At 34.7% G+C, this 27,698-nt stretch overlaps 2 protein-coding genes across 2 annotated transcripts in view; both read right to left on the reverse strand.

Moving 5' to 3' along the window:
- The window catches only part of Galphaf (G protein alpha subunit f), a 60,413-nt gene extending 59,851 nt beyond the window's left edge, over positions 1-562 (reverse strand). The window contains exon 1 of the mRNA XM_023162427.2: positions 300-562. Within this exon, the coding sequence (XP_023018195.2) occupies positions 300-466 (167 nt within the window). The 5' untranslated portion in view covers positions 467-562. The remainder of the gene's footprint in view (positions 1-299) is intronic.
- An 8,664-nt stretch (positions 563-9,226) lies between these two features.
- Sqor (Sulfide quinone oxidoreductase) lies at positions 9,227-26,385 on the reverse strand. Its single transcript, XM_023162429.2, has 6 exons — positions 25,963-26,385; positions 25,582-25,912; positions 22,239-22,436; positions 21,972-22,181; positions 21,731-21,917; positions 9,227-9,706 (listed from the first exon to the last, which is right to left on the reverse strand). The coding sequence occupies exons 1-6, from the start codon at positions 26,058-26,060 to the stop codon at positions 9,378-9,380; spliced, it is 1,353 nt and encodes a 450-aa protein (XP_023018197.2). The 5' UTR covers positions 26,061-26,385; the 3' UTR covers positions 9,227-9,377.
- Positions 26,386-27,698: the final 1,313 nt, after the last annotated feature.

The raw sequence follows: 27,698 nt of genomic DNA on the forward strand, positions 1-27,698 counted from the left end.
TGAGAATAGCAAGTGAAAATCGATCGTTCAGACTGGGGCTTGAACCACCGACCAACACGGCAGTCAATTCGAGTGAGTGCCACCGTCGAACCGCCTGGCTACCGTCCGCCAAGTACTGATTGCTTTATCAAAAACTTTGGTAATTCAGAGGGCTACTGTATGTACATGAACATTTTTAAGGTTGACACGATATTATTTTCAATAATTCATATCTCCCCAGTATGATTATTCTTAAAATAACATTTAAATTGACAAAATTCAGAGTCCTCTGTAAATTGCGTTTGATAACTTCAACTCACCTTTCGGAGAATCCGTTGATATGCAAAATCTTCATTTGTTTTATGATGGTGGTTTTACCAGATTCGCCAGTGCCTAACAGCAACAGTTTTTTAGTGTTCAAGAACTTTTTTGTGTACAGAACGTGCTCGTTATCCACATTTTTAATTTTTTTCTTTCCACACCCCATTTTCACCTAAACCAGAATGTTTATAAATGACTTATCTAAGCAGTTTCCTTACGAATTTACTATCTGATTTGCCGTTCTGAAGTGATCAAGGAATATTTCGTACGAGTGTATTATCTCGAGAAATATACCTATATCTTATCGATAAAAAAGTACCGAGGAAATTGATTGCACTGTTCAATGAAATCGGTAATCAAGCACTATGAGTAACTTTAATTGATGCTTTTTAGACATTTTTAAAATGTTTGCTGCAATTTGACGTGCCTATCTAAGCGGATCCCTGGAAATATGTTATTGGAATAAGATTAAAAATTAACCAAACAAATTAAATTTTTTGAAATTTGAATGAAAGTAATAAACAATGTTTAACATGATACATCTTAGCAACTTCTAATACTTCACAAGGGACGGATTCAGGGGAGAGGTAATTGTGATAATTAGGTACCTCTAACATCAGCATTCAATACATTTCAAATGATTTCATAAACCACACCTCACAATTTGATCTCCACAAACTTTATTTGAAAAATATATCACGACATATTTCGCTAATACGGTAGCTTCTTCAATAGTGATTTGAATACTATGCTAATATTTATATACCACAGGTAACTACAATTGGGACTATCTGAAGATAATCATAATTGAAGAGGTACCTCATGTATATAAGAATTGTAGAGGTTTAGGTAATTTGATGGAGGTACTGGTATATGCGGTATATAAATATTAGCGTAAGAAGCAACTTGTAGTATTCAAATCACTGTTGAAGAAGCTACTGTTTTAGTGAAACATGTCGTGATACATTTGTCAAATAAAGTTTGTGGAGATCAAATTGTGAAGTGTAGTTTATGAAATTACTACGGATCTTCATCAAGTAACGGCCGTATCAATCAGAAAAAACATTTCAAATGAGTAAGTATTGTAATAAATGCAGGCACATACTTTCACATATAAATTAACTCCTTCTGAGAATTGCTCCTTCTGAAAATCATAAATTACCCCTTCACCCCGAAAACGTTCAAATTAGAATTTTTTTTTTTGGATAGTGTTTATATATATGGAGCTTCGCCAATAATCTTTCCCTATAACTACTACATTTTATTCATAAGAGTCATGTGCTTGATTAGGCAAACATCACAAATCACACGCAATCTTGAAAGCCTACAACATCGAAGGAAGATTGGGCACTCGTATTATACAGGCTGATAGATATGTTATCGAGTTTGAATGTGTTATCAAGTGTGAATCAAAAAAGTAATGGTACTCGGGGACACAATACCCCAAAAAAGTACTTCGGTGCACCGCGCTGATGAAGCCAATTAACCAGAATTACGTGTCCGCAGTTTGCTCATTTTTTGGAGTGTTGTGTGCATGAGTTCTACTGGTCTTGATTTAAATCATTCGCACTCGATAAATCTATCTACAATCATATTCTGAACACGGATGTTACGTAGGAAGCTATGGCTGACTTCCCATTCCAGTTATTCATATCTATACATTCCATTTTCAAGCAAGCTCATTCTAATACCACTAAAATGTGTTCTGTCTTTTCTCCTTTTCTCATATATTGTGATTTTCCCTACCTCTTTTTCATATTAAAATGCTGTAACCCTCAGACATTTTTGTAGATCAGTTTAACTATACTGTAAAAATTAGTTGATTACAACAATTTTAAATTCCAAACTTTCCATTAATTTTCATTACTTCCACATTTTTCTGATGCTAAGCTAGTTGAATGATGAACTGTTTGAAATACCTACCTGCGAATTAGTATATCATACCTCTCACAACCGAAATTTGTGCATTTTCGCTTCGAACATTTTTGCCAAGGTTCCATTAACCTTGAAAAGGTCTTTGTCTAATTTTCAGAGTTTTCAATCAGACATTCCTAACGAATGATGGTAGTAAAAATATATCATTAGTTTTTTCACAGTTTTCTATAAAAATATCCATTTTGAACGAATTTCCATTATTTATTGTCTTCTTTGGAAACATCTAAGATTTGATAAGTATCTCTATTTTCTCCGAAATTCTCATATTTTCGAAAAATTCTCTGATAACAAACTACGCTGTTAAAATATTGAGCTCTCGTAGCCGATCTTGATTTAGCCTCACCTATTTTTGAAGTGGCGTGTCCACTAGTTCTACTGTTTTTGATTCATATCATTCACACTTGATAATACCTATCTGCATCCTTATCCTGGACACGGACGTCACATAGGTATAGATATAGTTGCTTATATGGAGTGTTGTCTCCTAGGAGTGCTAGGTCTGAAAACCAAATGGCGGTTGGCTCTTGTATATTTTGTTTTCTGTTTGCAGCTACCCATCTTCGCACTTGGTTGTACCGCTCTGATGAGGCCAATTGGAAAAAAACTTATTCGCGGTTTGTCTTCTCTTTTTGAAGTCAAAATCACGACATTTCTCTGCTCACTTCCTCAACAAGGTTCTGTGTTATTTGAGAGTTGGAATATTTACAATCCATTTAAAATATAATAAACCTCAAGACATTTCGTAACCGTGTGAAAGAGCCTTTATTTTCAAAAGCTTCAGACTCAGGTGTTTTATTTTTCAACTTTTTTAATATTTTGCATTTTAAATCATATAAAAAAACAATTCGGTCAAGCCAGTCTAAACTCCCTATACTGTAGGTAAATGGACTGTCACTTATCAGAACACAACTACCCCCCTAGCCAATACCACGAAGGGCGTTGGATTATATCAGACAAGGGTCAGTCAGTGCAGGATTCTTCACTGAAATTATTCCTGCATATGCCGTTGGCGATACAACTGCCTCAATAGATTTTCAATTATGAAGACTGGCTATAAATCAAATCATCTAAAGGACAATTCGTTCAGTATGTTGTCTGTCAAGTATGTCCACTGACTATATGTGAGAAGTTTTCTTTCCTTATACAAGGAATTGGGCAAATTTCGAATATGCAGTTGGTTACCTCGTTCCCAGGCAGATGGGGCGATGACAAACCTGTTGGTTGTTTTTTGCTTCAGCTTAGTTCGAGGAATGATACTCTGAAGGAATTCGATTGTCAATTATCGGAAATAATCGACTTTATGTTGATGATATACAAAACCTTGTATTGAAGAGTGGCCAAACAGCCAGAAACCGGTCTGCAAATGTGTTCCAATAATTGAAAATATATTGCGGCAGTTGTATCGCTAACAGCATTTATGCAAGAATAACTTCAGTGAAAAATCCTGCATTGACAGCTGTCGGATATAATCCAATGCCAATGTCACATCAAGTTTCCATTTAAATTTTAAAATGAAATGGTGAATATATAGGAATGTAGGCTTTGAAAGAGTGAAGTTATGATATACAGAAGTGGGTCACATCAAGTTTCCATTAAAAAGTTTGAAATGAAAGAGCGAAGTTATCGAAAAATGTTTTATAGAAAAATTTTGAACATTATTACAGTAGGCTTTATTCACCAATATACGGACTGCTATTGTAACCGGACCACTCTCACAACCACGAAGAAGCAAAATTACCACGTCAGAACCAAAAATCGCAATGTTCAAGTACCAAGAGGAAACCCAAAAACCCTACTAACCTGGAATTAAGATCATTGTTTCCTTATAGAATCTTGTTAAAACTAACCACTAACACATCAAGAAGTATATATTAACTTAGATTAAGAACTTTGTAAAGCCTAAACCCAAAATAACCAATTGTAAACAAATCCCGCCCTTGAAGAGGCATAAACTTACAGCAGGCCCCCACATACTACCCAATCTACAAACTGTTACAATGTATTGAAGCAGTTAACAAACATCTTGAATTTACGATGTACCCCGAAAGTTAGTTTTTTTGCTTTTAGAATCGTAATCCGCTACAAAAGCAGTTTCAAAACTTATAATATTGTATGGTTCAGAAGCTATTATGATAATGAGGTCGATAAAATGAATCTCATATGTCCCCGTTTTCAATGAAAACTCATTTGAAAAAATCTTTTTTGTTATGAAAATGTTTTAAAAAAGTTGTTTTTTCGTCATCAGATCATAATTCAACCAAAAACTGTTTCCTGATTTCGGATAAATAAAATCTCGAAAAGATTTTTTTTCTTCATTTTTCTGATAGAATACCCTATACATATTTTATTTTCCATTTCATTGCGAAAAATGTTTTCTAAAAATATGGATTTGCATGAGTATATGCGTATCTAGCAGTTTTAGTAAATTATATCATAAAAAGAAACATAATGAATTTCCAATACAATTGTATTAACAAAGTTTATCTTCTGAGAAGCTTTTGACTGTGTTTCTTCATTGTAATATTTCATTACAATTTAATTAAAAAGTAATATGACTGAAGTACTGGGAAATTCAGAATTTGAAATCATTGGGAAAGAAAGGTTTTGGCTTTTTATTGTTCCATTTTTATACAAAAAAGGGGGAATTGACAAATCGATGTCTGTCATTGAGGATGACCCATGTGTTCCATGTAAGTGAACTATTACCTCTTTCATATACCATATTGTGTAGCAAATCTTGTGAATGATATCTGATTCAATTCCATAACGAAAGCTTGGAATACAAACTGAATAGGAAAAAGTGTTTTTTGTATAATTCAATGTTTATATGAAAGTAGTTGTTTGGAGAGGGCGTTTTCTTTCAGTTTGCGTCTGAAAGTTACTCTTCTTTGAATGATCTACACATCGTTGTCTGTAATCAATTGCTTGCCTCCTTTCTTTGGAACACTCCCACATTTTTTTGTAAAAAGATGGAGAAGTAGAAAACGAAAACCTTTCCTTCTTATAAATTGACCTCTCCTAAAAATATACCCCTTCCAATTTAGTTCCTATGGCTGGGATTAAATCAAATAGGCGAATGAATGTCATTACATACTGTCATCGATAACATGAGTAGATTTAACTCATTAATGACATAAGGTCAGTGATTGATTGCTTCATCTCGTAATATTATCCAGATTAGTGCTTGAGAACCAATAAGACGAGTGTCTTATTTCAAAACATGGATGTTTGCGATTGAAATGACGGTGTTCCATATAAGTGAAGTTTCACCTCTTTTATAAACTATATTCTGTAGCATTCCTGTGAATGATATCTGATTCAATTCCATAACAAAATTGAATAGAAAAAAGGGTTTTTGTATAAATGAATGTTTATATAAAAGCAGTTATCCCGAAAGTACTTTTTCTTCCATGTAATTCAATTTTTATATGAACGTAGTTGTTTCCAAAGGGTTTTTTCTTTCAGTTTGTGTCCGAGATTTACTTCTTTGCATGTTCTACATATCAATGTAGAGTTTATTTTAAAATTGATTGGTTTTTTCCTTTCTTCAAAAGTTTCCCTCATTTTTTTGTATAAAGATGGATAAGTAGAAAGCAAAAACCTTTTTGAATGTTGGATTGCTACTAGAGTTTTTCCTTAACAAAAACAGTCATTATACGAACAAATATATATTTCTTAAAGTATTAACAAGCATACAACGATATTTTAGTCATCTACAAAAATTCTATGGCAAATATTTATACAAGTCCACAGTTGCACTGCAGATTCTTGCTCCAGTAGTCAACCCCACACACCACATTCTGCTCATGTATGCAACTTTTCCTTCTTTCCGTTCAACTTCAAGTAGGTAGGTAGGTCTGAATGGAGTGGGTCTATTCGACCCATAAGGGTTTATTGTGGCTCACACCTATTCACACTCGGCCAAATAAACCCAGCTTCTTAACGAAGCCGATTAGTTTGTATGGTAAGTGGTCTTTCAGGTCAGATGATGAGAGTACGGATCTGCCGAACTCAAAGAACCTGATTCGGTCCCCAGCGGGGCAGGCACAAAGTATATGCTCTGCAGTTTCATCATTTTCCAGACAGAGGCGACACACACTGTCTTCCGACAGTCCAAGTCTCTGCATGTGATGATTCAAATGACAGTGACCTGTAAGAAGGCCTGTTAGACATCGTAGTTCATCCCTAGTGTAGTCCAACAACTGTTTGGAATCAAGCTTCGAAGAGTGAATAAACGCCTTGGAATGAGCCAATCCTGGAAGATTCTGCCAGAAGTCCATAACTCTTCTTGCCATCCAGGTGTTCAATGTTTGTTTAGCAAAGCCCAAAGCGATGCCAATGACAGGTTCTGGTCTGATGAAGCCGCTTGCAGCACCCTCCTTTGCAAGAGAGTCAGCAGCTTCATTACCTTCCAGGCCAGTATGGCCAGGAATTCAGACCAGAGACAATCTGTAAAGTCTTCCTAACGAGGAGAGTCGTTTTTGTCAATTTTCTACCAATTTAGACATTGCTCGGTAGGAGCCAAGAGCTCCCAACGCCGCTTGACTGTCCGGGAATATTTTTATTGCCTTGTGTGTGAGGTTGGATTTATCCAATCTCTCCGCACACAATACAATAGCGTAAATTTCCGCTTGAAATACAGTCGCATAAGTTCCTAGGCAGATAGATAACTCTGTCCTAGGTCTGCGACTGAAAACACCTGCACCAGAACCGGAAGGTGTTTTTGATCCATCTGTGAACCAACAACTATCTGCTCTCAATATTTTCTTCTCCCGCAGGATCCAGTCCTCTCTACTCGGGAATAGTACTTTATAAGGCAGTTCGTAGTTGACAGTTGGAGGCATAAAGTCAGAGATCATTTCCAGAATGCTGTGACTTCCAGTGCCAACCATCTGTTGCACTCTGCATTGAATTGATTTGTGCATTTGGCAATGTGCAGAAGTCTTTATGCTGTCCATCTAGCCTCTCTTTCCAGAAAAATGTGGAGAGGAGGTAGATCTAGAAGGATCTCCATGGCCGCTGACGGTGTGGTACTGATGGCACCACTGATAGCCAGACAAGCCTGTCTCTGTAAGCCAGAGAGCTTCGCTTGGGCCGTTTTCTGTAAAGCCTTCAGCCACCAAGCAACTGCACCATAAGTGATCATTGGTCTGACAATCATCACATAAATACAATGGATTTGTTTGGGACCTAAACCCCAAGTTTCACCACAAATCCTTCGACATGTTCATAGAGACAGTCTGGCTTTGTGTAAAACGTTTTCCAAGTGAGCGTTCCAGGTGAGTCTTTTATCAAGGACAATGCCAAGATATTTCACCTCCGTTCCAAATGGAATGACCTCACCATTGAAGGAAATTGGCGTTAGATCGTCCAATTTTCTCCTCTTGGTGAAGGGGATTAACACAGTTTTGCTGGGTTGACAGATATCTATCCCTCAGGCACCAACTGTGAACAACGTCCAACGCGCTTTGGAGGATATTACAAGCTACACCTTTCCCGACGTGGACCTTGCCAGGATGACAAGGTCATCTGCATAAGCTTGCAGATCAACTTTTCTTCTGTCAAGGGTATCAAGCAGATTATCCATCAGGAGCGACCACAGAAGGGGAGATAGTACCCCACCTTGAGGGCAGCCCCTGGTGACCCTGAACCTGATAGCCTCGCCTTGAAGAGTCATAGTTGCAGTTCTGTTTACTAGCATGGCATAGATCCAGCCAGTTATGGTCGATTCTATACCCTTTCTAGCCAGAGACAACCCTATAGATTTAGGTAGTGCATTGTCAAATGCTCCTTCAATATCAAGAAATACAGCAACCGCAATCTCCTTGCTGTCAAGGAATTGGGAGATTTTCTCAACGAGGTTGTTTAATGCTGAATCTGTCAATTTGCCGGGATGCATATAATGCTACCCTCCTGATATGTCCGTCCAGTATCCTCTCAAGTCCTTTCAGCAGGAAGGATATAAGGCTGATTGGTCGTACCGATTTGGGGTGTGGGTCTCTCCAGCCCACTTTAGGTATATATACCACCCTTGCTGCCAAACAACTGGATGGTATATAGTTCCACGCCAGAATAGCTCTATATAATTTTGTGAGAATAGGTAAAATTATTTCTAGTCCGTTTTGAAGAAGAGCTGAAAAGACTTGATAGCCCATTCAACTGCCGGTGCTGTGATAACCGCCCATCTTCGAGGGCGTTTAGCGCCCTCGAAGATGGGCGGTCTGTTGTTATCAAGAGCCAGATTTCCAGGAAAGTGGTTTTCTTTCAAAAGCTCTAACGTTTCTTTACTAGAGGTCGTAAATGTTTCATCGGGTCGTTTAAGCGACCCAATTTCAGCAGTCGGCTCTCTAGAGAGAATCTTGTGAATTCTTGCGCTGCGAGGTAAATCAGAGATACTCTCACAGAACCTCCTCCAAGACTTCTGTTTTGTCTTTCTGATTTCCTTGTCGTATAACGTCAGAGTAGTTTCATAAAGCTCCCAGTTACCTGACCAGCACTACTGGTCTTAGACCTGTTTCAATATTGAAAAGAATATATCTATGGTCTAAACAAGAAGGTTCAGTAGATACAGACCAATGGTGTATCTTGTTGCTCAGTGAATGTGAGCTGATGGTTGAATCTAATACCTCTTGCCTATTACTAGTGACAAAAGTTGGATCCGAGCCCTCATTAATTACAGACCGCCCCTCCCCTAGTACATAATAATCAAAGAGTAACTCACCCCTACGGTTTATATTCGTACTGCCCCACGCTGTATGGTGTGAATTGACGTCACATCCCATTACTATTTGTAGTTTGTTCCTTTTGCTATAGTTGATAAGTCGTCTAACAGCAAGAGGGGGTACAGTATCCGAATCTCCCGGAAAGCAGGCGAAGCAGGCGTCAACTCCAAGTTTCCCTCATTTTTTGTATAAAGATGGATAAGTAGAAAGCAAAAACGTTTTTGAATTTTGGATTGCTACTAGAGTTTTTCCTTAACAAAAACAGTCACTATACGAACAAATATATATTTCTTAAAGTATTAACAAGCATATAACGATATTTTAGTCATCTACAAAAATTCTATGGCAAATATTTATACAAGTCCACAGTTGCACTGCAGATTCTTGCTCCAGTAGTCAACCCCCCACACCACATTCTGCTCATGTAATCAACTTTTCCTTCTTTCCGTTCAACTCCAAGTGCATGAGTTTTCTGAAAGGAGCAGGCCCATTCCAGTATCCATTGAGCATCAAGTGCCAGTACAGGGGCGGCATCAAGTTCTTTTTTAGGAAATACATGGAGTACAGTTCCCTGTCCTGACTGAAAGGAAAGGTCTCCAAAGGGTTCAGGTTATAGTCGAATTCTGCCAGGATGCATTTGTCGTAACCCGTGATCAATGGGCAAGAAGCGTAACCATCATATGTGTTTTGGGGCTCTTGTCCCTTCATTACTGCGCTCAAGTTTTCATAGACAACTGCGCTCTGAGCGGCTGGAAGAAATGAGCTTGAATAAGTACAAAAGATTGTGTAAAAAAATAACGGGATAATTTATGACGACAATAAAACTATTTTGAGTGTTTACCTCCAAAAAATAGAACCCTTTCGAATAAGATTTAGATAAAAACAGTCATTAAACTTGCCAATAACACTTTTTATAAAACAAATATCCCATGTACAGGCTGTTTCTTTCATCATGTGGTAACATTGCTATATTCTAAGCAGTAACAGATATCAAGACGATTAAATGGGAAAAAAGTAACTATCGTGGGGAACAGTACAATGGGCAAAGAAAATTTAAAGGGACTTTCGCCCTTCCTAAGTTCCACAGGAAAAACTGAAGATGCTGTTGTAATAATGAATTTTGATTTAACGTTTCGTATCTACACTGCTACCAAGGCGGTGGTGTCGAACTTGTCTCTTTTATTACAAATGTTGATAAAGCGATACAATCACAATTCAGTGGTATATCTCACTTGATATTTTTTGTGTTTCATTTAAGATAAGTAGCATTATGATATTTGAGAACGTGTTTCCAAATGGATTTAATCTCCAACAATTCAAATCCAATGTGAATTGCTACTTTCGCACAGGCCTTAGAACGTCTTGAGGATTTTTCTGTAGCTTTTGTGTTTTGTTTGAAAAAAACAATCAAACAAAAAAAATTCATTTTATAATAAATTTCTGGAGGAAAATAAAACCAATATAAAAAATGAATTCTGCATGACAAACTACATTGACTGCTCGAATTGACGACCTCTTTGATGAATGCACGTAATTCAGTTTTACTAGTTAGGTCGTCCATTGTTTAATATGATTCGAATATCAATTATATACAAGCAATAAAATGTGAAATGTAAATACAATAAAATGAAGTCCGAACTAATAAAACTCACCATGAAATATCGTCAACCTCATTCAAACAATTGCACATAAGTTGTCTGTCCATACAATTTCTGTAGCAGTTTTCTAGCATGATGTGTGTAATGTAAGTACATGCATCTCTTATTTTTGTTTGAGATGGTCGATATCTGTATTAGATATCGAAAAAGTCTTATCCTATTTATATATCTAGACAAAAATCTGAAGGAGTTAGGTCTGGGGATCGAGCTGGGCAGGTATTAGGTCCAGTGTTTCGAATTCACTTTGTTGGGAATATCTAAATGTTCCCCTACTATTGCTGTATTATATGGAGGGACACCGTCTTGTTTAATATATTGATAACAGGCGTTTTTTTTATCAACTTCAATTCCACGGGTAAAAACGTAACAATACCCATCATTTGATCAATCAACTAAGTTCATTTAGTATAAAAATGATTGTCACGGATCTTACTCGAGCATCACAATACATGGCAACAACTTTTGATTACTTCTGCAGTAATTCATAAAAAACTTCGTGTTAGGTTGCCCCCTCAGACCTATCCGATCATGAAGCTACTCTTGGCACTATACTGCTTGACATGAAAACTCCTATGAGTAAGACACGCCCGAGGAAGCCATTGTATGGCGAAACACGTGTTGCCTTTTTGTAAAACTGTCTAGTAAAAATCTCACAATAAAGTGTTTTTAGAATACGTTTAAAAACTCCTAAATCTAGGATCGAATTAAACCGTCTATTAAGTATATTTGCAAACATCCCAGATTCTGCTCTCGAAGTATTAACAGATCTCATCAACCAGTCATTCCAACAGGGTGTCTTTCCTGAATTTTTGAAAACTTCAATTATAACACCACTACACAAAGGAGGCGAACTTGCTAACTCATCAAATTATTGTCCGATATCTCTCATACCTAGCTACTTTGCCTAAAATATTTGAAAAATTAGTTCAGAAGAGAGTAATGGAATTTCTACTTAACAATAATATCTTGATCGAGAACCAGTTTGGATTCCAAAGGCAAAAGAGCACCAATGACGCAATATTTTCCTTTCTTACAAAAGTTTTTTGCAATGAAATTAATGAAGGATAGGCAGCCGCAGCGGTGTTCTGTGACTTATCCAAGGCATGTTGTAAGTCACGAAATTCTGATGGGCAAACTCGATTACTATAGTATTAGAGGAATCAGCTAGCAGTGGTTCAAATAATACCTATAAAATCGCTCACAAATGGTATAAACTAATCATCCCTCTCGACCGGACGCAACTCATTGCGGTGTGCCACAGGGTTCCTACTTTATATGAATGATCTCACAAAACTTAATATACCGGGAAGTATACGGTGTTTGTGGATGATACCATCATTTTTTGGCATGATAACGATGAGCACTTATTACATCACAAGATACAAGTAGACATTGAAAAAATTAAAACATGGTGTGACGATAACATGCTTGTCTTCAATGCTACCAAGTTTAATCTATTAATATTCCGCTGTGAGCTTTCTTCTCTGAACTTAGGCACAAAAAACATTAAAAATGTTTCCTCTACTAGATTTCTAGGAATTCACATTGATGATAAATTAAAATTTAACGACCATTTCACGAAATTGTGCAAAAATTTGTCATCTGCATGATACGTCATTAGGATAATATCACATGAATTGGGTTTAACAGCTGCTAAAACAACTTATTTTGCTGTTATTGAAGCCCACCTAGTCTATCGCATAGCCTTCTGGGTAGTGTGCAACAAACAACTCCTACATATGATGCAAGTTGTACAAAAAAAGAGTCATGAGGGCTCTCTGTAAAGTAAAAATGTGTGATTCTTGCAGGGACCTTTTCCAAAATAATAGAATCCTCAAACTTACTTCAATCTTTATTTTAGAAACCACTTGCTTAATACACAAGAATCATAATAAATATATTACAGTGTTCCCATGACATAACAGTTGATCATCACAAAAATTGAGATTACCTCTGCCTCAAAACAATCTTGTTAAGGAATCTCTCATTTATAATGGACTAAAAATTTATAATTGCTTACCACTAAGCTTAAGGGTAATTGAATCATTATAAATCATTCACTCATCCATTATAAAATATGAATGAATATTTTAGTAGTGAACCTTTTTGTTGCTATTAAAATACGATTTTCTCCTTATTATGATTGATTTTAATATGTTTTCATCATGTGACTGGCTGTACCTTCGTGTTAATTTTGCTAGCTAGCATTTGGCTTGTACATTTTACACATTTTATCATTATTAAGTCTGTATCAGTACCATTTTATTGTTTTTAAAATTTCAACTTGTTTTACCTATACAATGACTTTGTCAATTAGAACTGTTTCTTCTGACATTAAAACATATTAGATTGATTGATTTTATGGCGGATGTTCAGTGGCAATTCATTTAAGTTGCCAAGAAATCCATTACACAAAAATGTAGAATTATTTCGCGATTCAAATGCTTATCGTAAAAGAAAGTACCTGGTATGTTTGTTCCCAAAATTCTCAACCAAAGATTTATTCCGAACTATTCCTGGAAAATGTAACTAACATATTTTAAATTGAGAAAAAAGTGTTTCACAGGTCTTAACAGATTTATTATTCCCTTCATAGAAACCAACAAAAGCCTACGTGTTTAAAAAACGTAAGTAGAGTGAGATGTTAATTAATTGTACCAAATCACACAACAATCATCTTTAGACCCAAAACGAATATTTTCGTTACTTCTAGGAATAGAACTATGAGAATATTCAGAATAAAATTTGATTCAGGAAAAATCAGTCTTTAAACAAGGATTACTGTGATACAAAAATTTCCAAAAGGAAAAAATTCAAATGTTCATCGTGGCTGGGCTATCTTATTATCAAAATCGTAGTTCATCCCTACTGCAGTCCAACAACTGTTTGGTATCAAGCTTCAAAGGGTGAATAAACGCCTTGGAATGAGCCAATCTTTGTTTGGCAAAGCCTAAAGCCATGCCAATGACAGGTTCTGGTCCGATGAAGCTGCTTGCAGCACCCTCCTTTGCAAGGGAGTCAGCAGCCTCATTGCCTTCCAGACCAGTATGGCCAGGAATCCAGGTCAGAGAAAATCTGTCAAGTTTTCCTATCGAGGAGAATCGTTTTTGGCAATTTGCTACCAATTTAGACGATGCTAGGTACGAACCAAGAGCTTCCAATGCCGCTTGAGTGTCCGAGAATTAAATGATGTTATTATTGATGAAAAAAACAGAAACAGCATTTTTAGTCTTCCCTGCATAACTCTAGAAAGCGAAAGCGACTGAAAAATGTTCTTTCACCATTGTACTGTTCTCCACCATGGTAACCTTTCTCCCATTTATCATCTTCATATCTGTTACACTTTAGAATAAATCACAATGTTACCTCATGATGAAAGAAACGGCCTATATATATTCTACAATACCCAAAACTTCCAGACCGATCCCAACAGTATTTCAAAGTGGTGTCATGCAAATGATATTCTCTTAAATTATGATAGGCGGGTTGGCTGTCCTTGTTCATCTTTCACTGTCTGAACCACTATGCATGATGTTTTCGGCGAGTGCATTGGCTTGAGATGTGGAGGTTGAGCAAACCGGCCATCGGATACCTGCTTCCACCTAGCCCCGCTGGACTGGATACGGAAATGACAGAATCACTTGTGGTTCTGTTATTCCCTAACGATGACAATCCTAAGGTGTATGTATCCGTGCCGAGTGGATGAATGACACTGAGCCTATCAGCTGTCTCCACGGAACCTTCGAGAAACCGGACGCCCTCTCGTCGTAGCATCGTCTTGTCACGGTAATGCGGAGCTCTGCCGTGATTGACCTTCATTCCCCAGCTACTCGTGGGACTTTTATGGACAGAGTAAACTTAAAAATTCTTTCTTACGCATTACGCTGTGTCTATAGAGGAGATGGATGTCGAGCTTACGACTCCTACTGACCTCCCTGTAAACTTAGATCAGGAGCGAGTCTACAGAGGAGATGGATGTCGAGTTTACAACTCCAACTAACCTCCCTGTAAATTTAATTCACGAGCGAGTCTACAGAGGAGATGGATGTTGAGTTTACGACTCCAACTGACCTCCCTGTAAATTCAGTTCAGCAACGAGTCTACAGAGGAGATGGATGTCGAGTTTATGACTCCAACTGACCTCCCTGTAAATTTAGTTCAGGAGCGAGAGCTTCTCAACTTCCCATGATGGATGTCGAGGTTACAACTCCAACTGACCTCCCTGTAAACTTAGATCAGGAGCGAGCCTACAGAGGAGATAGATGTTGAGTTTACGACTCCAACTGACCTCCCTGTAAATTTAATTCAGGAGCGAGTCTACAGAGGAGATGGATGTCGAGTTTACGACTTCAACTGACTTCCCTGTAAATTTAGTTCAGGAACGAGTTTACAGAGGAGATGGATGTCGAGTTTACGACTCCAACTGACCTCCCTGTAAATTTAGTTCAGGAGCGAGAGCTTCTCAACTCCCCAACTCCTGATCCAACAACTGAACCTAAAAATAAAAAAGGTTTGGTGGTGCAGCCAGGAAGTGACTGAGTCATCTCCTCAAGAGCGGGGTACCTTATAAAACCGCCTTGCACCAAATTCTTGAGCGGCATAAGCAGAATCTGTCTCAGGTGGGAGAACAAACCCACCAAAACCAGAGGCGAAAAAGCCCTGCACAGCTGAATCTAAGGCATCATCAGGTGTAGCTGACGTGCAAAAACCCTCATATGGAAAGGTTGTCATGAGTATCAAGGTGAGAATCTTACAACTAGACTATCCGACTACCTCATTAACAGAGCATATACTTTGTGCCTGCCCCGCTGGGGACCAAATCAGGTCTTTAGTGTTCGGCAGAGCCGTACTCTCACCATCTGACCTGAAAGACCACTCACCATATAAACTCACTCACCATACAAACTAATCGGCTTCGTTAAGAAGCTGGGTTTATTTGGTTGAGTGTGAATAGGTGTGAGCCACAATAAACCCTTGCGGGTTGCGGTGGAGGGTCGAATAGATCCACTCACTTTAGACTTTTATGAGATTCAATAGATTCCAAATTCCAACTCATCTTTGATCAACAATTAATAACATAACCTAATTATCAGTTAAAAAAAATTCTTGAAATTTCCGTAGACATTGCCTTTAATTTTGATTTTAATATCACTACAATCGTTGAGTAAACTTAGAATATTACTGAATTTTTATCCCAACACCAAACCATTATTTTTAATACATTGACACGTATTTTGATCACCAAGTGATCATCTTCAAGAGGAAGATTAAACTCAATCTTAACCTAATATTCCTCTTGAAGATGATCACTTGGTGATCGAAACAGGTGTCGAGGTGTTAAAAATAACGGTTTGGTGTTGCGATAAAACTCCAGTATTATTGAAGCCAATTGTTGTTCCAAGATTCAACTACACTCCTGAATCCTTCGAAAACTTGACTTAAACACTTGTAAATACAGTTCACCATTTTTGTACATAATATGATCCTCAATTTCCTTGTAACTAATTCTTAAGAATAAAGTTTTATTTTGTACCATCTGACGTGCCCTTCTACCTTTCTATTTGTCAAACCCTGAACATATTTTCTCCAATCCAACTACCTGAAGGAAAACCATGTTACAATATAGTGAAATGAAATACCTAATGAAATTTGTAATTCTCTCAAAAGACAGATGTTAAGAAATAAAAAGAACTTTCTTCTCGAAAGTCCTTATTACAAATTAGAATAGTTTTTGGATAGTAATTTGAACCTTTCAAACTATTATTATATTAATAGTTTTATATGTTTATACATAATTCTATGTTAGTGTTTTGGTAGTTCTGTCCATGTCTTCCTGTGTGTGTGTACAGTGTGTATGTATATTTGAATGTTGAATCGTTTATGCATATGTATCTGTACATATTATAAACAGTTTATCAGTGTCACTGTATTTAATTGAAGTAGTTCTAATTCTTTTACTTATAGTTTTTTAAAGTTATGTTTACTTTAACATTTGTTCAAACTGACATGTTCCACACCTTTTATAGGTATTTTATTGTTGTACACAAGGAACCAATAAACTGTATGTTTACTACTATTTACTTACTAAGAAAAATAGCTTATATACAGAATGAAAGATATATGTGCACAAATATATACATTAAACAATTTCATCCAAACACATAATAGTATATTATGCAACGATCATGTAATGATGGTTATTAAGACACGAGCATTAACCGGGATACGAAACGAGCCGAAGGCGAGTTTTGTATGGTATATGCGAGTGTATTAATAACCATTACATGAGAGTTGCATACGCTATTTCTTCTAAACCCGATAAATAATTAAAAACTATAAATATTATATTTGTATTGAACACATTTACAGTAATTAACTCATATTTAAAAAAAAAACACAAACCTAATGGTATTATCATGGATATATGAAAACTATAAAGATTCTAATTATATTTATATTGAATATAACAACTGTAATTATTCTGATCTTTTAAAAATATTGGAGTCGATGGTATTCCTTCTATATCGCTGTTTTCAGACATTTTGATAATATAGGTAGGTAATATGAAAACTGATTTTTGACAAATAAAGCAATTACTTACTTAGGTTAGAATCTAGGACAAACAAAGGAACAGGATTCTTGATTGAAAAATTATGGGTTTCTATTGGTTGATAATCTGTATCGTTATGAAAAATCTGTATCATAATGAATATCATTATGAAAAGGATTATGGTCATATAAGTGTATTGTTAGAGTACGGGTGTAGAAAAAACATATTATCGAATAGAACTGGCCAATACTTGATGAAAATCCATATTAAAACTAATTAATACAGTTTATTGCATGATATTCACTATAAAGGGTGTTACAAAAACCGAGACACGTGTTTCCTCAAGTGAGTTTATGCTCAAGCGAGTTTACGCTTGAGGAAGCTATATGTATCTATGTTGTCAGCTGTGTAAAGACACGCGCATCGCCTGAGTCCCGACAGAAACTAAAGTTTCAGTGGTTTTTTACTAATGAAAAATTTCGAATTTCACATCAAAACAACAGTGAAAGTAGCACGAATAAACTTGTGAAGATTAAATTCAGTTTTTAGGCCTGAGTTAGTGGATAATCTGATAAATAATTCAATAATATCTTAAATCGATTCAGTTGAGACTAAATCATAAATTGCCTGAAATTAGCCAGATCTGGCAAGATAAGTAAGTAAAAAACACCCTTCCAGTGGCGTAATTTTCAATTGTCTTCACTGTGAGGAAAAAGGGTAAAGTACTGTGTAATAAGTGTGAAAAGGATTTGGAAGGGGAAGATATTGTCGTATGTGACTGCTGCAATGATGTAGTACATTCAACATGTACTGAACTTACAAGTACCGAACTTAGAGCTATTTTCCTTAAATCAAGTCGATGCATTACGTATTTCTGTGATCAATGTAGGAATAATATCAAGCAAATACCTAAACTCCTAAAACAGCTAAGTGATATTACGGAAATAAATATAATACTTCGAGAGGAAAATGAAAAATTACGAAAAAAAGTTGATGATATGAGTATCTCCAACCCCCATTTTGACATGGAATCTAATTTGCTTGGAACTGAAGACCTAATATCAGAAATTATAGACAGACAATCATTTACAATGTGAATGAACCTCAGGGAAACCTCCACACTGAAAAATCAGCACAAGAGAGAGAAACCATAAATAATATACTGCAGGACTTCAACGTCAATAAGGAAGAAATAAAACATTTCAGATTGGGAAAACCAACAATTAACCGAAATCGACCCATCAAGGTTATTTTCAAATCACAACATGATGCCAGACATATATTGAAGAATAAACAATTAATAAAAATACCCCGTGTGAAAATATCTAATGACCAAACTCCAAAACAAAGGGATTATTTCCGTAAAGTGAAATCTAAATTGGATGAAATTATTGCAGCAGGGGATGAAAATAGTACCATCAAATATATAAATGGAAAGCCCACAATTGACAAACAAAAATTTTAGTCATGTAAAAAAAAACCAGTAAATAAGCCTGATATACATTTGAACAGTGATATCATATACCTCAATGCACAAAGCCTACTGAAACATAAAGATGAAATTCAAGAAAGTATTGTTTGTTATGATCCAAAAGTAATTCTATTAAGTGAAACCAGAACAATTAGAATATTGAAGATGTGGAACTTATAATGGACAATTATACTTGCATCCCTTGTGATTAAAAAAATAGACATACTGGTGGCCGTTGTCATGTATAAAAATAAAAAACTCGAATTTTCTATTTTTAAGAAGTTCATACTGGAATCCAAATACTGGTATGGTATAAACCAAACATTACCTGAGCCTACTAGAAAGACACTAGATTCACAATCATTAATAATATATTTGGTTTTGACTAATAACAATAATATAGTTTCGAATGTTCTTTTAACTCCAAAAATTACTGACCACTCAATTATTTCCTTCAATTTCCTTCTTAGTCAATCTAACAAAGAAAGCTCAATAAGAAAATACAGAAATCTTTGTGATAATAATTTGAGTATAATTAAGAATAAACTCATTTCTTGTAATTGGTCTTTAAACTCTATAGAATTTCTCGAAAAATGTTCAAATATTGTCTGTCAACAGTATTTCTCCCATACAAATAAGTCAGTTCAAAAACAATATTCCTTGGTTTGACAATGAAGTTTTTATCAAAATTAAGAAATGGGATGAAGCCTAAAAATATTTGTGACTACGGTGGAAGATGAAAATTCAAAAATAACCAGATTGGAAAATTTTAAAAAATTGAGAAACGATGTGGTTAACTCATTGAAAATACAGAAAGTTCAGTATTATCATAACAAAATAAACAGATACAAGAATAATTCTCATTTGATGTGGAAAACCTTAAAAACCCTTGTTAATAGTAATGATCGTACATTTCCGAACCTAATCCAATTTGAAGATGAAGGGGTAGTAAGTACTAAAAAAGGTGAACCTGACATGGCTGAAACTTTCAACCTATACTTTGTAAACAGCATCCAACATATAGTCCAAGGTATTGAGAATTCCGAACCATGGTTCAATTTGGATAATAATTTTAATTTGCCCTTCAGCACCTTCAGATTGATTAACTAAGAGATTTGAATGATATAATTGGGTCATTAGATAATAAATGTAGTATCCATGAAATCTTGAATTCTAAAATGTTAAAGCAAGTATTTGAAACAGCTGGTCAAGCAATCCTCAATTTAATCAATACATCGCTCCAGAATGGTCAATTGCCTGAATTATTAAAAATAAGTACCATTTTATACCCATACCTAAATTTACAAACACTATAAAAGCAAGTCAATTTAGACCTATTAATACCTTACCGCCAATAGGGAAGGTTTTAGAAATAGCAGTATATAGTCAATTATTGGAGTTTATTGACAAAAATCAAATTATATTTATCAATCAATCTGGTTTTCGAAAAAAACATTCTTGTGAAACATCACTACAGTTATCATTAACTAAATTTACTAATGAAACAGATAAAGGTAAATATGTTGTAGCTGTCCTTTTAGATTTCAAAAGGTCCTTCAAAACGTTTGATAGAAGTATTTTGCTTCAAAAGCTGAGAAGATATGGGATGGTTTGTGAATGGATGAGTAATTATTTATCAAATAGGAAACAGAGAATACGTGTGAGCGATTATTTCTCATATATAACGAATCACACAGGAGTACCACATGGTAGTGTGCTTGGTCCCCTATTATTCATTCTGTATCTGAATGATATACAATTATTTACAGACTGTGAGTTCATCAACTTATTTGCAGATGATACTTTATTGGCCTGGACTGGAGTAAATTTAGAAGAAACTGTTGGCAGAATGAATAAAGTACTGTAGAAAGTAGAAAAATATCTGAAAACCAATAAACTAAAACTTAACATTAAAAAAACAAAAGCAATGATAATCACTACTAAATTCAAATATAATCAAATAAATACAAACAACATAAATATAAAAATTGAAGATGAACATATAGAAATAGTAACAGTGAAGTATTTGGGATTGCATATCATTCGACGACCACCTCAAATATATTGAAAAAATATCGCAAAAAAAATTATATATTTTTTCTCAAGAATCGCCAATAACTTATCAACAGATACAAAAATTATGGTATATAAATCAATAATCCAACCCCATTTTGACTACTGTGCATCTATTTTATTCTCTTTTAATTTGAACAAAGTGCAACAAATACAAAAACTTCAAAATCGAGGAAAGAGGATAATTTTAAAATGTAATAGATTTCTACCATGCTATCTGCTCTACAATGGCGCTCAGTATCCAAAAGATTATTCTATTGTTCCATGGTTTTCATTTAAAAAATATTAAATAAAATGACCCCACCATACTTGCTATCATTGATAACTTTCAATAAGTACATTCATCACCATTCTACTAGGCACAACAGTCACATTCATATAAATAAAACAAATACAAGAAATAGTATGAGCAGTTTATTTTTCAAAGGTTTTGTCCGATTAAATGATTTACCTTGTTCAATTAAATCTACTCTATCATTGAAGATTTTCAAGAGCGAACTGTTAAAATATATTCATGGTGGAAATTGAAAAATTATTTAAATAAATTTTGTTGACTATATTAGATTTTAAGTTAGCTAACCTGTATATTAGGGAATCCTAATTAAATAAATAAATAAATTCAAATAAATTTAAAAAAAAATTGGTTTTTGTAAAAACCTTTATAGTGAAAATCATACAATAAACTGTATTAATTAGTTTTTTTACATAAAATACATATGTAAATTGGAGAGAGACATTACAACATAAGACAATACAAGAAAAGTTGAAAATATCAAAAATAGTATAGAAAAATGTTGAAAAGAAATAAAAAAAAAGGTGTTGAATGAAACTCATCTAAACTATAATGCCTTTCAGTGATTTATGAAATTTACAGTTATAATGTATATTTATATAATTTACATTTTAACTATTTCTCATTGTATTCGTTGTTAAGTTTTTGGTAAATGTGTGCGTATGTATATTGGACATGTACCTATAAATTAATAAATAAAGAAATAATCTGTTGAAGATTATTGCATACCTGCAGCTGCTGCAGTCTTCGAATTTGGTGACGAACTGCAATCCCCAATTGCAAAAATATTGGGGTATCTCAAGTGTTGTAAGGTTGACTTATCAACATCAACAAAACCAGCTTCATTTGTGAGATCTTTGTTCTGATTCAAACATTCTGGAGTTGACATAGGTGGTGTTACATGAAGCATTGAATACTACAATAATATTAATAGAAATCCCTGAATTCTGCAAAGAACGATCGTACTTACTTCTACTATGGTTTTGATATCGGGTTTATCTAAGTTCTCAAACATGGCTTGTTGTTTATCAGAGTCGATACTTATCAAGTTTGTTCTCAAGTTTACATTTATGTCACGCTCCTTGCAGACTTTCCACAAGGCATCTGCATACTTCTTCACCCCAAAAATCACAGGCAAGGACGTATTGTACATTATATTTACTTTCTCTCTCTTTTTATTCTGAAATGCCAGTTATTACGTATTTGGTTTATTACATTCATGTGATGAATAACTTACCAACCTCAAATAGTGATCCACAAGATAGCATATTTTTTGGGGAGCTCCTGGACATTTCACTGGAGAATTGGGAAAAGTGAAAATAGCATTTCCCCCATCAAGAACCGACAGGGCTTCAAAAGTTCTGTCAACATATTTTGGTGAGTAATTGGAACAGACTCCTCCTGGCCTGCTCAGAGCATCTAACAATCCTGGAATCTTTAAAAAAAGGAAGGATTTTGAACAAATATATACATTTAACTGAAAAGAGATATTAGTTTTTGGGGAAAAACCTTTCGGCTTTCTTTTCTTCTTCACAATTGCAGAGCAGAAAAACTTCTGAAGAAAAGAAGAAAAAATTGAATACTTTGATGAAAACTCTTAGCAAAGATGTGTAAATCATGCCCAAAAGTTTCATCCAGATAAAAGCTAGAAGAGAAAACCCAAGTAAAATAACTAATTTCAAATATATGAACAATGATTTGCATGGAAAACACTATTTCTCATTCAGTTTCTACTCCAAACAATTGTGATAGGATTGAAACAGATTAGGTATGACGAAGAATTGGGAATATAAAGGTTTTTTCTAAAAAATAAGCTATGAAATCCTGGCACAAACCTATGATACTTTGACTAGCTCAAAGACAGAACTTCCATATTTCACATATTGGATCCTACCTACAAGATAAATTTCAACTTTTGTGTTTAACAATTGAGACGTGGATAATTATAAATATTTTTATTCAATAACATCAACGGATAAGGTTACAAACTGAACAACTCATGTTACAAGTCGCGTTCATCGACATTTTTTACAGGTAGCAGGAAAAACGTCTCTCAGTCAATATGGAATCTCCAATAAAATAATGAAAATTTGCTCTAGTGAACTATGTAGTGTCCTGACCTTTTTAATTAATCTCTCAACCTCAAAAGGCATCTTTCCGACCAATCTTAAACTTGCTAGTGTATCTCCTATTTTTAAAAAAGGTGATCCTAACAATATGGATAACTATAGAGCAATTAGTATTCTTTCAAGTATCTCTGAACTTTATGAAATTAAAATAAAAGAACAATTGGAATCCTATTTCATAACAAATAACTTGTTATCGCCCTCACAACATGGTTTCACTAAAAAAAAAAGCACTGATACAGCACTGTGTGAATATCAAAATCGAATAGTAAGTGCTCTAGACAAAAAAAATGTGTTTTAGGATTATTTATTGACTTTTCACAGGCTTTCGATTGTGTGAACCATAATCTTTTACTCGACAAACTCTCAAGATATGGTGTAAGAGTAAGAGGAATACCCCTATACTTACTAAACTCATATTTATATAAAAGAAGTCAAGTACTCAAAGTTTAAAAAAAGTCTAAGTACTGAAAGGTACTATCCCTGTGAATGGATCCCTGTGGTACTAAGTACCACAGTAGCTTTTGCCAATGACTTGTCAGTGTATCTAAATAAGAACTCGGCCATTCACTGTACGTGTTATGCTGATGATACTAATATATCAATTATTGAAAACGATATGGACTCCGCGAAAAACACAGCTCTTGAGACCTACAAAAAAGTTATTATGTGGTCAAAGAAAAACAATTTAATGTTGAATGAAGCCAAAAATAAAATGTTGGGTGTTGTTTTTGATGACAAACTTCAATGGAGGACACATATTGACCACTTATGTAATAAACTTGGAAAAGCCTGTTATTCTCTTAGGTTTCTCTCCCACCATTGTGGTCAAAGTATTTTATTAACTGTCTATTATGCAAACTTCAATTCGCATCTTAGATATGGCATCCTTAACTGGGGCACATTCTCTACCGTATCTCGTGTGTTTTGTATATACAAAAGTATGCTATTAGGATCATTGCTAAGTTGGGCTATAGAGATTCTTGTAGAGAATCTTTTCAGAATTTGAAATTATTAACGCTAGCAGGAGTATACATAATGGAAGCTTGTACATATATCTATCGAAATAGAAACACATTAGCTGCTAACAGAGCCTATCATAATCACTCTACTCGGAATGCCCACTTATTATTACCTAGTCAACATCGCACTGCTCTTTTCCAAAGAAGTTTCGAGTTTCAGGGCTGCAAATTTTTTAATACTCTCCCCGACAATATCAGAAATTCTAAAAATGTACACATCTTCAAATCAAGACTAAAACAACTTCTTCTGTCAAAGAACTGCTACAGTATTGATTACTTTTATCTGTAATCCAATACTATGTGTGTATAGTAAAGAATTATTTATTATTATATTTATGTGGTATACATCTGTGTATGTTGTATATATAAAAGTATGTATGTACGTATATATATTTTATATATATATATATATATATATATATAAATAATATATATATATATATATATATAAACAATATTAAATTCTACAAAAAGGATTTGAAGCTTTATATCTTCTATTAATTATCTGCGAGCACTTTCGACAGTTGGTAGTACTGTCATCATCTGGCACTCCTCAAACTGTTTACCTTGTGGGGTGGATATCATTTTGATTGATGCAACTAATTTTCCTTTATTTTGAGTATTTCAATATTAAATTCTATAAAAAGGATTTGAACCTTTATATCTTTTATTAATTATCTGCAAGCGCTTTCGACAGTTGGTAGTACTGTCATCTTCTGGCACTCCTCAAACTGGAGTTTAAGGAGTGAGGAGTGCCAGATGATGACATTACTACCAACTGTCGAAAGCGCTCGCAGATAATTAATAGAAGATATAAAGCTTCAAATCCTTTTTGTAGAATTTAATATTGAAATAGTTGCAATAGTTGCATCAATCAAAAAAAAAATATATATATATATATATATATATATATATATATATATATATATACATATAAATATTTATTTTACTTTTTCAACATTTTTTATTTTATAACTTTGTGACATTATCTATTTCGTAGTTTTATTTCTTTTCAATATTGTACACTGACGTTTTCCTTTTTTTCATTTGTACTTCTGCTCCTGTGGATATACAAATCAATCTGAGTAAATAAAGAGATTATTATTATAAGACTAAGAATAATCCTATACTATTCTTTCGACCCGTCTGTATACCAGGTGTTTCAGTTGAGCACATTCTTGGAGTGACTGTTCATTTTCCACTCTTTGCAGTCTGAGACTTACTATTTATCCTTTACAAAAACAGACAAAACATTTCTTTGTGGCCAATGTCTGTATAGTAGCAATTATTTTATTCATTTACATATCCATACATTTATATTTCAATTAGACTGTAGAAAAGTAATTAGAAAATAAATTAAATATTTCATAAGAGTTCACTGAAGAAATCATTATATTTTGCAATAATTATATTATATATATTCTCATATTACCTTATCATAGCGAAGATCTAAGCCCACAGCTATGAGTAAGTAATCATACTCTATCGTATGACCTCCTGTTGTATGAACTACATTTGCCTTGGGAATGAATTCTGCAGCTTGGTCCTGTATCCAAACAGAATTCTTGGGTAGAACATCTTTTTCATTCCTTCTAGCTGTTTCCACTGATCCCACTCCTCCCCCGATCAGAGTGAATAGAGGCTGATAATAATGATGTTCGCTCGGTTCCAATATGACTAGATTCTTTTTATTGAGACTTTTGGCGAATTTGGCTGCGACAGCGCACCCTCCCGTTCCACCACCAACAATCAATAATTTGCAGCTGAAAAAACAGTCATGAGGCTTTTTTGTAAAACTTTCATAAATACTTACTTGTGCTTATCCCTGTTGAGAGGGGTAGTTGACAACTTTGCAGTATGTAAAATAGGAAAGGCTAGTTTGAAATTTTTGAACGCTAGTTTGTAGATCATTTTAGGGTATGGCAGGTGATAATAACCTCGATCAATAGATTAGGATATTGCACATAACGTTTTCATTGTAATCACTTGAAGATAATAATCATATTTTCCCAGTAATTGCCATATCAGTAGCTTGTTGACTACTTTCCCGAGTTTTTATTTACAAGTTTTGTCTGGACAGTTTGAATACGTTTGGAAAATGGGCTATTTTTAATAGTATTCTTAACTTATTTGTTATTATTACACTATTACCATCATCTGATATGTCTCGGATATCCGGAAATGCAATGAATATGTAAATTTGATTTTTATTTTGAAGTCTCTTAGTACGACACATTGCGGAAATATTGGAACTATAAAACGGAATATTGGTAAAATTCAAGGTTCGTATATAGAGGGATTGGGAAATGTCAATAATTTTGCCGCCACGTTTGTGATGTCATTGGAGGAGTATAATCCTGCAGAAACATTTATTCAAATAGTCATCCTCAACCCTTTCGAGTCTATTTGTGTACCGCCGATAGATAGTTTTTAATAAACATATGGTTTATTTCAAGATATAATTTGATGAACAGAAATTTTTTGTTCACATTCATCACCTCGAAGTAAACTAAAGCAAATTCAAACCCAAGATAGAGTGGATGTAAACATTGACATGCCCTACGCACGTGATATTGAAAATCCCAAGAATTGGCCAGGGTCGTATTCAGAACCAACATCTTGTTGATCGCAAATGCTATATCATACTTAGGAAAACTTTTTTATAATAAGTGAAATACACAAGTTTTGCAGTTTAACGGGAAAAATGCAGATAATATGTGTAATATAAAAATATTTTCATTGGATTTTTCACAGCGTACTCAAGCATTATATGAAAAGAGACGTTATTATTTCTTTATTGATAATTTTTATTTAATATAAAATCAAAAGGAATATTAATCAAAATTATTCAACTGGATGAATTTGTCTCTTCATCAGTAGTGTCATCCTCACTAATCTGAATTATCAGTGGCTCGATTTGTGCCTCTATTATGTTATCAAGCTTCCACATCTTTGTCTCGAGTTCCGATATCACATGCCGAACACACTTCTCCTATTTCTCCGCTGTGACTCTTTTCAAAGCCTCATCAAAAAGTACTTTAAGATCTGCAAATTTGAACGTGATGTTATGCTGAGCTACAAAATTCTTCACATCCGCCCATATTAACTCGATGGGATTGAGCTCGCAGTGGTATGGAGGCAGGCGAAGGACAAATTTGTTTTGGTCTGCGGCCATCTCATCGACTATATATTTTTGGTATTTGTATTCAAGTTTGCGCTCCTTGACAATTTTTAGTAGCTGTACTCTTAGCATTGAGTCTTCAAAGCTAATATTCTTTGATCGCAGCCAATTTTGGATTTCAATCTTCTTTGAAGACGTTGTCGGAATCTTCTCTAACCGTCGCGAATGATAAGGTACATTGTCCATTACAATCACAGCATTATCCTCCAGATGGGGTAGAGCTTTGGAAAACCACTGTTCGAAAGATTCACCGTTCATTTCTTCGTGATAATCTCCAGTTTTCTTCGACTCGAAACACCACAGCCTTTCAGCAACAAACCCATTCTCATTGCCGATGTGACAAATAATAAGCCGTTTTCCTTTACCTG

Source organism: Leptinotarsa decemlineata, unplaced genomic scaffold (genome assembly GCF_025532065.1).
Source record: "Leptinotarsa decemlineata unplaced genomic scaffold, Ldec_3_MD MMD2_tig00078422_RagTag_RagTag, whole genome shotgun sequence".
Classification (NCBI taxonomy): domain Eukaryota; kingdom Metazoa; phylum Arthropoda; class Insecta; order Coleoptera; family Chrysomelidae; genus Leptinotarsa; species Leptinotarsa decemlineata.